General features: G+C 37.7%; 1 protein-coding gene across 2 annotated transcripts; it reads right to left on the minus strand.

The window, feature by feature from the left end:
* Positions 1-230: 230 nt before the first annotated feature.
* On the minus strand, positions 231-12,551 carry SYT4 (synaptotagmin 4). Of its 2 annotated transcripts, none has more exons than XM_048292184.1 (4): positions 11,980-12,551; positions 8,405-9,213; positions 6,739-6,859; positions 231-3,732 (listed from the first exon to the last, which is right to left on the minus strand). In XM_048292184.1, exons 1-4 carry the CDS (start codon positions 12,011-12,013, stop codon positions 3,425-3,427), a joined length of 1,272 nt encoding a protein of 423 aa, XP_048148141.1. In that variant the 5' UTR covers positions 12,014-12,551; the 3' UTR covers positions 231-3,424. The 2 variants fall into 2 exon arrangements, with proteins under 2 accessions (XP_048148141.1, XP_048148140.1); XM_048292183.1 differs by having other exon boundaries at positions 8,399-9,213.
* Between the last annotated feature and the right edge of the window lie 555 nt (positions 12,552-13,106).

Below are 13,106 nucleotides of genomic sequence, written 5' to 3' on the forward strand. Positions count from 1 at the left end.
CTAGCCAGAGTGCAGAGTATAATTCAGGACTGATATGCAGCAAACAGCTAGGAATAAAGAACATGTGATGTACCTGGGTAGTATTTGGCAGAACAAATCTAATCCACCTCTGTGAGAAGAGGAAAACTTTGCAAGTAAAATGTGTTTTTGATAGAAACATGAGAGAGTAGACCATGAACACAAAAAATAGCAGAAATCTTTGGGAAAAATAAAGATACAAGGTGGGATAATTATTTGGGATGGGATGAACAAAAGCAGCAGTTTATTCTTGTCTTACACACATGGCACAACATACAGAACCAGCACAAATAACTTACAAAATCTCATACACCATGCTTCCTCTTGAATAGTTTCTATTAAGTTACAACACCATAACGAATCAGGTATTTAGTTACGACAGATCTCCAGACATGGATAGTCTCCCATTCAAGGAGTTATTATTTTTGTAAGCTACTTAGACAAACATCTTTTTTTTTTTTTACATGTTTAATACAGTACAGTATCCTTAACAGAGTTCAAGATATTCACAATGAGAATTGAATACTTTATAAAACAGCAGAATTTCTCACCTCAGTACAGGCATACATTCGCTCTCCTGCCTCTTTCTGATTTAAAATGTGTTACAAGTCGTCTTTACTCAACTTTCCAAGCTAAGCATTGCTTTAAATTAAAAAAAAAAAAAAAAAATCTATTTACAGTGGTTTTAGATTTAATAAAAATGTCTTTGCTTCCCTTTCCCATTCCATCCCCCCACCCCCAACAAAAACTGCCATTTATCTGGTAGAAATATTAACCCTCAAGCTCCTATATAAACTAAAAAAAAAAAAAAAAAAAATTGACGACGACTTGTTGGATGCAAAATGAAAGATGATCACAGCCCAGCATTAATTCAAAATGATGAAGTTTTATCCCCTAATGTAATATTTTGTGTTCATTGGAGACAGATGATGCCTGCCATCTGATTTCTAGAGATAATTAACTACTTATGGGCCAGCACACAAAAACCTCCATCTTTTGTATTTGCAAGATGCCCCACTCTCTTTGATGCAATCATTTCCAGCTCAGTTCTTTCCTTTATAGAAATTTTAATAACTCTGATTGTGTTATACTGACCTAAACTCTCCCAGTCTCCATTGGATAAAACAATATCTCCCCATATCCATGGTCCCAGTGACATTTCTGGGTTGACTCAGAAGAGTTTTGCTCAGTGATTGCACGTCAAGCCCCATTGAAGCCTGTGGGCATCTTTCCTTTCACTTGGTGGCTTTGGATTTGTTCCGCTTGAACATGGCTGGCAAACTCTAGCCCTTAAGCAGCTAATCAGCTTTCTAAAGAAATAATCAAAAAAGATTCCTCTCCTTTATACATACAATACGCAATATTTTTACATTTAGCATTATCATAAAAAGCATGTTTATGTTATTTTGAAAATGTATTTTTACAGAAATCTATAAACACTGTTGTATCAAACACATTCTCAAAAACTGGAGAAAATACTGACACAAAACCTGGAAGAGCCTCAATGGAATTCTTCCAGTTACTATTTGTCTACTTGCATATTTCATATTTCAGTGTCCTTTCCTGCAAACATAATTTGGCCATATGAGAACAGGTAAAGTAGACAACAAATCCCCAACAGTTTTAAGTAGGACCTAGGTCTGTTGTTTAATGAAACTAGATTGACATTCAATGTATGTTTGGTTTGTTCTAACCTGGCATGCCCATTCTGCTACCTTTACTCGCAATGAGCAGTACCTTAATTCCCAAGTAGTCTCGTTCACTTCAACGGGATTACACGTGACAAATGACGTATGCAAAAATACTGAAAATAGTTTTCCACTTTTTTAACCCTTCTTGTGTCAACAACTAGCATCACTATCTTCTTCTTTATACATATTGTACTTGAACATGAAGTAGGACTAATACTTGCAAACAATTCTGTATCACAAATTAGTGCGCAAACTTTAGGAAATAATCTGCTTATAGTTGTGCTATAGTTCTGACGGCCTAAAAACCTATCTGGTGTGACCAAGACTAAATTTCACAGGTCTAAATGCTTTATTTGTACACTTGTTATTGTTATACTTGACATTTCCTCAACCTGACACAATTTAAGTTTAAATAGACATGTCACACTGACATGAAATCAGAAAGTTATTTTCCCTTACCACCACCATTTTCAGTAGAGTCAGTAATGTACATTAATTCATATAATCAAAGTGAAATGCACCTTCCAAGTGCTTTGTCTACATAATATTGGAGAAATTATAAGGTAAATTTGGTTTCTTCTCCTGCAAAATTTTAAAAATGCACTGAAGTTCATATATTGGTACTGACTGTAATGGCATTCATTACAGTCCAGGAAGTTAAACACAGGAAATTAAACAGCAGAATAAGGTTTTCTTTTCTGTCTCACTATTTTGTTTATTCTTTAATGAAACTACCAAAAAAAAAAAAAAAATAAAAAAGGCAACAACTTTTCTTTAATGAATGGTTAGTGAATGGTTTAAATATAATTGGTGAAAAGTAATTGATTCCAATATCCTGTAGGTTACCTCATCTCAACAGAAATTCTTTTGTATGGCTTGAAATGTTTAAAGTGTAATCCTACCTAGAGAAAAAAAATGCAAGCCATATCTAACCCCAAATTCTAAATATACTGTAACACATACAGTCACCCGTAAAGGAGCCCTTTTAACAAAAAATGTATGTTAACTTGATCATCAATTTGAAATATGCATCTATTTTGGTCACCATAATAAAACAAATTATATATATAAACTTACTTAAAAAATCCAACTGTAAATAATTATATATTATTTTGACTATTAAAAAAAATAGTTTTATACAACATGATATGTAAAGCAAAATGCTGAAAACATGTTCATTCTTTGGGATGATCAAAGTATAAATAAACAAAACTTACAAATAATGATTGAATTTTCATAAAAGAAGGTTTTTTGGTGGAGGGGTAGAAGGAATTCCCCCCCCCCCTTCCTCAATCCCTATGGCTTTTCTAGATCCATCCCCTTCCCTAATAAGCCACAGGTGGGAATTTTTTTGGATATATTATAATAAGGTTTTCTTCTTCTATATATGAGTCACTAATAAGTGACTTTTTCAAAACTTTGAGGTTTATAGTGCTTCAGAATTTACAGGCTACTTAAACTCTAGAAGAATATGAAACTGAACTAATTATGCTAAAGTTTAATGAAATAGAAATTCCGTTATTTACTGTGAAAATTAAGTTACCTTCTGTTCTGATAACTCAATCCAATTTTATTTCAAATCCCCTGCCCCCCTTGAAAAAAAAAAAAAAGTTTTGTAGTTAAAAGCTTGTAATTATATGTAGCAAAGAAAAAAACCTGCTCCTTGCCTATGGAAATATATATAGTTTTTTAAGATCCAACCCCTCTCTAAGCTGCTAACCATCACATAACATATGCCATTTGGCAATTTGTCTCCTAGGATATTCACAAATTTCTTTCCAGTGCTCTCCACCTGTTCCTTCTGCTGAAGATCCCAAGGTTAACCGGCCAATGACCTCATTCCTTGACCCCCTATCTGAATCTAAAACCAGAAATTCAATGCTGATATCATCAAGGCCCTCACAAGGAATGTCAAAGACAAACAATTCATTGAACACTGCATTTGGGGTGCACTTCTTCACATGGGTTTTCTTTTTAGAAATTCTCTTCTTGGCATGGTACAGGTTCACTTTGACATAAGGATCTGCAATGAAAAGAAAGCACAGATCAGCTATTGAACAGTGTTGTTTAGAAATTCCTTGATCTAGTTTATGGAAAATTCCATAATTATCCAATGCAATTACATCACAATGAGTAGATGTTTCAGGTTATTAAAGACGATTCATCTCATCCTTTTTTTTTTTTTTTTCATCTGAATGATCCCCATTAATTTCCCTTTATGGCCACCAAAATTATGTTCAAGGGAGGCAGGGGAGTTTAGACCATGGTCAAATACAGGTGCTTCCTTCATGAGATAAATCCTGTGCTGAAGTTCATTAAACCTAACAACATCTCTACCACATTCAAAGATGGTCTGAAAGTGCACAAAATTCTAATGGTCTCTGAAAAATATGTATCATTACATATTTATGTGTAACAGAAATTTGCTTTTCACACATTCTACAGGTGTATAATCATCAGCACTAATCAGACTCATGAAAAGAAAAGCTTCAGAAAGGAGTGAATAAACTTAGGCTAAGATAATGGATGTGATATTTCTGCTGGGGTTCTACTGAAGTCAATTAACCTGATTAAATTGAGGCCACCAATTGTTATTGAACAAATCTGACAATAAACTTTAAATGTAAGGGTATGTTTGCTGTGGGAGTGTGTATCTGACTTTACACCTGTGCTGTACTACTGTTGAATATGGGAAGGGAAAATGTTCATATTTTCAGCTGTCTACCAACTTCGAGTGTTTGCATTCCTCATAATTATTTAATTGTTGTGAGATTCCCTTGCTATTGTCTTCAGTAATGGCCATATTTATTCTTTCAGAGGGAACATTTTAAAACGGAACCCTTTCAATTACCTTGGCATTTATTCTGTGAAATTGCGGACCTGTTTCCAGGTTCTCATGGTGCCTTGATGTAGTACAAAATCTTTTCTACTGAACCCAGTCAAACATGATAGTTTATGTAAACAATCAGCCAAGTTAATCAAGAACACTTGGATACTTTTTTTAAAAGAAGTACTACTAAAACTGAACAGTATTTATAAATGTTATGTCACAGTTCTCAGACTGAAATGGTTAGATGAGTAAAAGTTATATTTTTCCTTGAACTGACTATAGTCTACCAGAAGTGGGATGTAATAGAGTACCTCTTTGCTTTCATAGTCTATTACCATAATGAACATTTCAAAAACAGGGCTTAATGGAAACACTCACTGGCTTCAAAATTATTGTATGCCATGCAAGCATCAGAAATATCAAAATCAATATCTATCAATGGATTCATACTGGTTTCCATTTCTTTTTAGAGGAAATTTTATGACTCTTACCTCTGACCAGCTACTAGATAAGGCTAGAGAGTTCCAGATTTTTTAGGTCTGTTAGGAGACCTCATCATCAGTGACCAAGGAAATCAAGGAAATTGTAAAAATGGAACAACTTCTGAGTATAAAAATATTCCCCTCTTCTCAAGGAGATTGAATCGTGCAATTTTTTATTTTATCCCACAGAAGCACCATTTCACCCCCCTCCTTTTCCAAGACTACTGTTGGGATGAGGGGAAAGTCACAGAGCAAATTATGACTGTACTGAGTGCGGTATGCTACTGACACACAAATATCTACTGAACCTGGCCTTATTGATGAACAGAAAATAATGAAGAGCTGTTTAAATGAAGTAAGTGTCCAGGTGCAACATGGCTGCCTGTAGAAATACTACATTCCCATTATAGTTAGCAAGGCTCTCCTGGGGGAAGCAGGAAAAGCAAACAAATTTTCTGGCTTTAGTCGTAGGAGGTGCAGTAAACAAGTGTGTAGTTTGGTTGCTCTGTAGGGTCCAGGTGGATGCTGTGACCAGGAGGGCTTTTTTTTATCAAGTTATTTTCCCTCCTGAGTAAACATCAGGCAGGTCTGTTGAGATCAGCTTGCTGTCATGATGCCTTCATGAAACCACTACTGTCTCCTACGACTTTGGGCTCAATTTTTAAAAGTACATATCCTCTCTTTTAGTCAAGTAAATAGTTGGGCTCCATATATATCCTTTCTCTTCCTGATATGTGAAAAAAATTTAGATCCAAAGGAAGATTTAAATGAGACCTGATGGGAGTTATCTACAGCTTTGTTACATTGGGTTCAGGATGGGTTAGCTTTCTAGGTAAATCGCAGTATGAGAAATAGAAAAACTGTATTATTGGCTGCAGTGATAATTATTCAGTGTTTCCCAAAACTACCTCACCTTCTGCTTCTTTCAAAATATCCAGTGAAATGAAAGACTACCGGTTCTATAAAGAAGCAGCAGCAGATGTGGTACTACAGCCCTTTGTTGTGTACTGTTGGTTTTGTGTGGCATTCTTATATATATAGGGCATTAAATTTTATATTGTTATTATGTTATATAGCCTTCTAATGTGTCTTCTATATGCAATTCTAGAATTGGCTTCAGAGGAGGTTCCACTGAATGAGAAATGGCAGCAGACAAGTAGAAGAGAGGATAAAATCTGATCCCTCTTAGTGCACCCCAAGTTTGGCTCATGATAAAGCATGAGTGTGATGCTGCAGCCTCCTCCCAGCACTGGCACAGCTCACCTTTTCACCTTGCCAAATAAATGTTAGTGGGCCAAATTCAACACAGAGGTAAGTGGCTGCTTTTATTCTGAGATAAATCATATGATGATCTCACTCAATACTGATCTTCTACAAATAAACTCATTTTTTGTCATAAATAAAAGCTTTTGGTATCTGCAAACAATATCCCATGCTTATGGCAGATGGGTTCCGTTCAAGACAATCATAAAACTCATTGGTTTCCACTCCTAACAGATGCCACCTTTTCTCGATGTGATTGAAGAACAAATTTGTAAAATACATACCCTGGAAATAAAGCATTGACCTAGATATGAGTAAAATGAATAGGCTGTAAATAATAGAAACACCATTTCTGCATTTATGGAATATTTTTAGTCTTCAAAATGCCACATTTCAGCTGTCTTTTGTCATTCTGTTTTATATTCTCAGGGCATATTCATTATTAAACCATTACCTGATAATCCTGACACATCAGATTTAGGTAGATGCCTGGCTTTTAGAACGACGACAGTGAGTGTGTTTGTTGTAGACTGATAACAGAGAGAGACCAGTAATTCTCCACGCCCAGATGATTTCTGAGGAAATTAAAGGGAAAAAAAAAAAAAAGACAACAAACTATTTATAAGCAATTATATTGACCAGGCTTTAAGCCAGAATTAAGATTTATGGAGTTTCACAGAAGTGTATGTTCAAAAACTGTGTAAAAGGATGTAACACATGGTGCTATTCTGATTTACATAGTGACTATAATTTCTCTCTATAGTAGTTATATAACTTTTCTTATAATTGGTTATTAGACTGAACAAAAATAAATAATAAATAAATGGAAAATGTATGCTGACATGTCATCACTATCTTCAGAGAGTAGAACTGAAATCCTGAGAAAAAAATCTCAGTTAAAAAGAAGATTATCTTAAGCAAAACAAAATTCCAGAAAGATATACTGGGGAGGAAAAAAGTCTAGTACAGGTAAAGAAAAAAATATTCAGTAAAGTATTTTAAACAGGAAGGATTCAAAGTGTCAGTGAAATCTTATCTACTGACACTTTCTAAAGCAGTATCATATACATGGAATAAAGATGAGATCAAAGATTTTCTCTATGATTATTTGATTTGAATTTGCAGTAGTAGTTTATTTCAAAGGGAGAAGGAAGGCAAGAGAAACAGGAAAAGATAGTACCTTATATACCAGAAAATCCTATAAGTTTTCAACAAAAGATCAGTAGCATAGTTATATTTGTTGCCATATTGTGATAAGATTGCAAAGTAACAGTATTAGCTATAAGTATGTTGTCTAGTCAACATTTATTTTATTTGGCAGTATGCTTGTCATTTGAAAACTATCATGTTGAACGTCAATGCACATTCCACTTCCTTAGCAGAGATTTAAGAGATGTTTTTGTGATGCCTGTGCATTTCTGTGGTTCAGCTAGGGTGGTTGTAAATGACCATTACATTCTGAACTGAGACAACAGGGTATGAAATATTTTCATCCCAGTGAAGTCAGGACATTTTGCCAGTGACTCCAGCAAGTCTATGGCTTCTCCCTTACTACCTTTAGTAAAGGTGCAGCCTGTATCACAATTCATGAGAGACAAGGTGTTGAAAGCACCAGTGTGATGCTACAACATCACCAGTATGATCTCTAGCAGGTCCCACTTCCATAACTAAAGACTTCCTTAAGAATGTGCTCTACAACCCCTGTAGTTGTAAGATTTAAGAAAGAATGATGTCAAATAGGAAAGGAGAGGGAGGAGAAAGAAAATAATATATAAATATATTTTTTCTTTCATTTAAAAGCAATTAAAAGCAAATCAATGTGGATTGAATCTGCTTCACCTGGATGGAATGGGTCCACTCAAACGTGCTGGACCAGACGAATAAGAAATTAGAGCTTATGGCATTAGCAATGTCTTTCAACAGGCTTGTTGTAATGTTTTTTTTTTTTTTATTGTATTTGTGTAATGGCTTCCTCACACTGCCATTAGGAAAGCATCTCAGGAATTGCATGCTGAGCTTTTCTGCTTTTCTTTCCAAGATGGCAGCAGCGTTACACAAGAATCATAGCTAACCCTAGCACAACATTTTCAAACTTCGGATAAAAAATATGTTACCCTAACATTTCTTTTGATGATCTCTCTGTCCATTAGCAGCCTTCCTTCTGAGAGTTCAATTCCAGCGAGAGGGATGAGGACTTCTCCAATGACATCATCTCTGGAAAATCTGTCGAAGCTCAAGACCATGAAGTGCAGTGTTAAATCTTGAATTTGGCTGTAGGGGATCCCATAAAACGTGAAAGTTTCATCGAAAGCTGGATCTAAGGTTTTTCTCAGCACTCTGGTTTTCACCTTGTGCTTTTTCTCAGGCAGAATTGTCATTTTGATGTAGGGATCAGAAGTCATTGACTGTTCATCCATTGCTGGCAGCCCACGAGCTTCTTTGATGTTCACTACAAATGCTTTTTTCTCAAAGTTGTACTCTAAGGAGAAAAAGAGAGTTCCTAGCTTGTCTTGTTTATCTTCAGATGACAGGGAAGTGATGGATTTTAAGCTATCAGGGGACACTGAATCCTTCTTCCTTTCTGCAAAGTGCTTAGGAGACGAATTTTCAAGATCTGGAGAGCTCTGCATTTTTGTGGTTGTTTTGGGGAAATTGCCATTTAGATCTCTCTTCTCCAGGTCAAGGTGGAGAGAATTCTTTGGCATGGCTGATTTGTTCTTTGCTTCACTTTTATCATCTGCTCCAAACTTTTTCTTACTGTTGAGATTCTCAGGGTAAATATCAACCCCCTTCAGAACATGGACAAACTTGTATGGAGGGGTCTTATTGGATTTGGAAGATTTGCGTTGGCAGCAGATCCAAGCAAAGAGGGAGACAGAGAAGACAAGGCCAAATGCACTAAAGATGCCAACCACTGTAGGAATTTCATCTGCAAATCAAATAAATAGCAACAAGCACATAAGCAGCAGTACCTTGAATTCTGCGTGATATTTAATAAAGCAATAATTTAGTAAAACAAATTGATATGAGATGGTGATATCAGCAGGGTTGACATACTGGAAGTGCTCTGCATTGTACATAATGCTCGCCACCTGCAGGCAGCAGTGTGCAGTCCCAAATTAAGGCACACTTGTTATGCTATTTTCCATACACGAAGAGTTAGGGAAGAAAACACTATTCCCATCCTAATAATAATCATTGCTCATAATTTCTCGACTGTCTCAACTGTCTGTGTGTAGTTTCTGAGCTTATATGTATGTGAATAATACCAGCTCTCAGCTGGTTTCAGCTTTGGATTTATGGAGGTTTGTTGTTTAGCCAAAACACACTCTGAAATATGCATTACTTATAGATACATCATCTGCTTTTCATAGCGTTTCCTAGAATACTCTATACACTCAATTAACTAATTTTTTATGGTCTGATCCCATAATTGCCTGGAGGTATCTCTTGAAAGAAGTGAGTTTAATTGGAGGTTATAGCACTCAACAGTTTCACTGGGATTTTTGATACTTTGCAGGAGGAAATCTATCAAGAAAACTTAGAATAATTATATACAAAGTGTCTTTTCCAGATGGATGTGACATTAGGTAGTCACATGTGAGTTCAAAGCTGAAAAAATCATGTTAAGTTTAACACTGATAACCACTAAGCTTTACATTTAAGACACTGAAGCAAAGCTTGTGGGGAGGTTACAGAACGGGTCTGTACTTCTTAGGAGCATATAAGAGAAAACATTAAAACAAAATTCTCTGCAGTTTTAATATGAATCCTATACTCACACTGAATAAAAAGGAACCTGAGCAAGTGTTACAACCTCCATTGCCATGTGTCATTATTTACATATGGAGTCTCATTAGCCCTTCAAAGCATGCATCGAAGGGTAAATGAGCACAACTAATTGGAAATCCAATTTTGCCCATAAGTAATATTACTAAGTGAGTTTAAACCTCCCACAATGTAACAATCAGAGCTTAATCTTTATTCCCTGCAACTGTGGATGGCCAATAGAATATTAATGTCATGACATTGTTTATGTATAAAGGCAATTATGTAACACTTCTGTTTCTCTCTGGTCATTCTGGATGAGCAAAGGAAAACTATTCCCCTGTATTACTAAATCAGCTTCATCCAGGGACAAGCTGGGCAGATAAATGGGCTGCCAATATACCTTTGCTTTTTAGTGGGATGATTCAGAAAAAAAAATAGACAACAATACTATCAGAGCAAAGTAGGACATAATGTTCCAGCACAGAAAGGATCAGGCCTGGCTATTAATTTTTTATGACAACAGTCATGTCACTTTCCTGACACCTACAAGCTGTACTAGTCTATATACTTAATTGCAAGGACTTAATGAAATGATTGAAAACCACATATATAACCAAAAAGAATTTTTCCTAACTTAAGCACGTGGCTTTGAGTTTCAAGAATTCCCTGGGCTGCAGAAATTAAGGTATACATGGTATAAAAATAGAAAGCTAAAAGTAATTGAAAACTAATCAGAATACTTTAATATCTTTTAAGAATGGTTTGTACATTTACAATACTTTCTCATGAGCTAATAGACTTTTTATAGTAATGGATATTACTATAATTATGTTCTACTTTAATTCTACAGCTACTGAAAGTAGTGGTAGAATCAATCTGACATTTATTATTAATTATCTTTCTTAAATAAGTAATTAGACAAGCATGATGTCACAAGCGTGGTTAGAAACCTCAAGTGGGTGGCATAGGAGAGAAGATGAAATGGTAACTAGAATGGTTTTCTATTTACAAATAATTGTATCACAACATTAATTTCTTGCTTTTGTCGTAACGTAAATCAATCGGTTAACATTCAAGGCAGTGCATTAATAGAAAACATCACCTACTGGTTCTGGGAGAAGTTATTATTCCAGTTATGTGATATAAACCTGGAGTCTCTTCACCTAAGTCAGTGGAATGATCCTTGAATCAAACCACTGCTAAAGCAAGTGTAATATAGGCTAGACTCAATATTTGTCAAGCAGAGTTCAGAAACATTCCCACTAACTGCTTTTCTGACTAAAGCAACTTATGTATGCTTTTTATAAGTGCACATCCATGATTGTTTCTGAAACTTTGGTACCACACTACATCCAGTGCATAGAAATGACCAAACTGAAAAGTTCACTGTCATCTTTGTTATTCTCAGTGAAACTGGGCTGGTTAAGATGCAGCTGTTCAGCTAAAACCACTGAAATCCTCTTTTTCATCTTCCTAGCAATGTCCTTTCACTTTAACTAATGATTGACCTACAAGAAGAATAAAAGGAATGGCAGTTATTCCAAAAATGACTTGAACAAAGATTTTCTCTGTGGCACAAAATGCGTTTACATCATCTAACTCTTGATGCACGTTACTTGAACAGAGACACAGAAAACAACCCCAAATCTCTCTCATCCAAACCCGCACCTACAAAAAATCTCTTTATCTCTTCCGGTACTTTACTGGGGAGGAGGAACGGGGAGGGAAGAAGCAAGAGAAATTAGGGACAGAAAGCAAATTCACACAACTTCTGAGACCTAAAGAGAACTGGGGGAAAACCGGGTCCCTCCCAACAAGCTGCGTGCTGGGAGGCACCGGGAGGCTCAGCAGAGGCTGCTGTTCTCCCGGGGAGGGGAGGGGAGCACCGCCCGGCCGCGAGTGCGGGGAGCCGGGACTCGCTTACCGAACTGCTGGCGGCTGTCCGCGATCGGAGCCATGTTGGTGGCGAGCGATGTCCGCGGAGCTGGAGCCGCTGTCCGCGGAGCTGGAGCCGCTGTCCGCGGAGCTGGAGCCGCTGTCCGCGGAGCTGGAGCCGCTGTCCGCGGAGCTGGAGCCGCTGTCCGCGGAGCTGGAGCCGCTGTCCGCGGTGCTGGAGCCGCTGTCCAGGATGCGAGAGCCGCCTCGCCGGATGCCAAGCGACCCGCCCGGGACACCAAGAGCACTGCCCTGCTGTCCCCCGGCTCTCCGCTCTCACGGCGCCTGGGCAGCCGTCTTTGCCACCGCAGTTAAAAAAAAAAAAAAAAAAAAATAGTAAAGAGAGGAAAAAAGGGAAACAACAACAAAAACCACCCAAAACCGGGAGACACGAGCAGTGGGGACAGTGGAGGAGGAGGCTGCAAGGGGACTGGAGGAGAGGGGGGAGGGGAACCTTCGGTCCTCCCCTTTGCACACTGATTTGCAACCCCCTTCCTGTTTTGGCTCTTCTGAGTAGCTCCGCTCTGAGACCGAGTACGTGGTTGAAACCCAAATTGACGCAATCCTGACGCTACAGGGCTGAAATCAGCACCTTTCCCGCCTCCCTCCCCCCCTCCCTAGCCACCACACCCTCCCTCCCTTCCTCTCTGTCTCTCTCTCTCCCTTCCTACACCCTCCTCCTACCCCCCCGTCCCTGTCTTGGGATTGAACACACACTCATCGATTATTTTATCTGCCTTGCTGCAGGTTATGAGCTCCCCCACACACCCCTCAATAGGACACAGAGTGAAATGGCAATGTCTGTGATTCAGTGCACCCTCTGAAAGACATGGGTGTGCCTTTTTTTGCCAGGGTATTTATTTATTTAATTAACTATCAGCTGTACAGGTCACAACAATGTGAAAGAGTTATCAACCTGAGACAGTCCAGACACCTTCTCTCCAGCTTCAGGGCACACGTTTTTCCTATGACTGACGTGATACATTTACTGAATTTGAGTCACGAAAACTCCGGGTGTGACTTGTCCCTGTGCATCCTCCCTGCTTCATCCCAACATCCACCCCCATATAAACATTCAGCCCCTACTTTGGAAATCCTCTTGATCTTCCTGCAGGT

Source organism: Corvus hawaiiensis, chromosome Z (genome assembly GCF_020740725.1).
Source record: "Corvus hawaiiensis isolate bCorHaw1 chromosome Z, bCorHaw1.pri.cur, whole genome shotgun sequence".
Taxonomy (NCBI): Eukaryota; Metazoa; Chordata; class Aves; order Passeriformes; family Corvidae; genus Corvus; species Corvus hawaiiensis.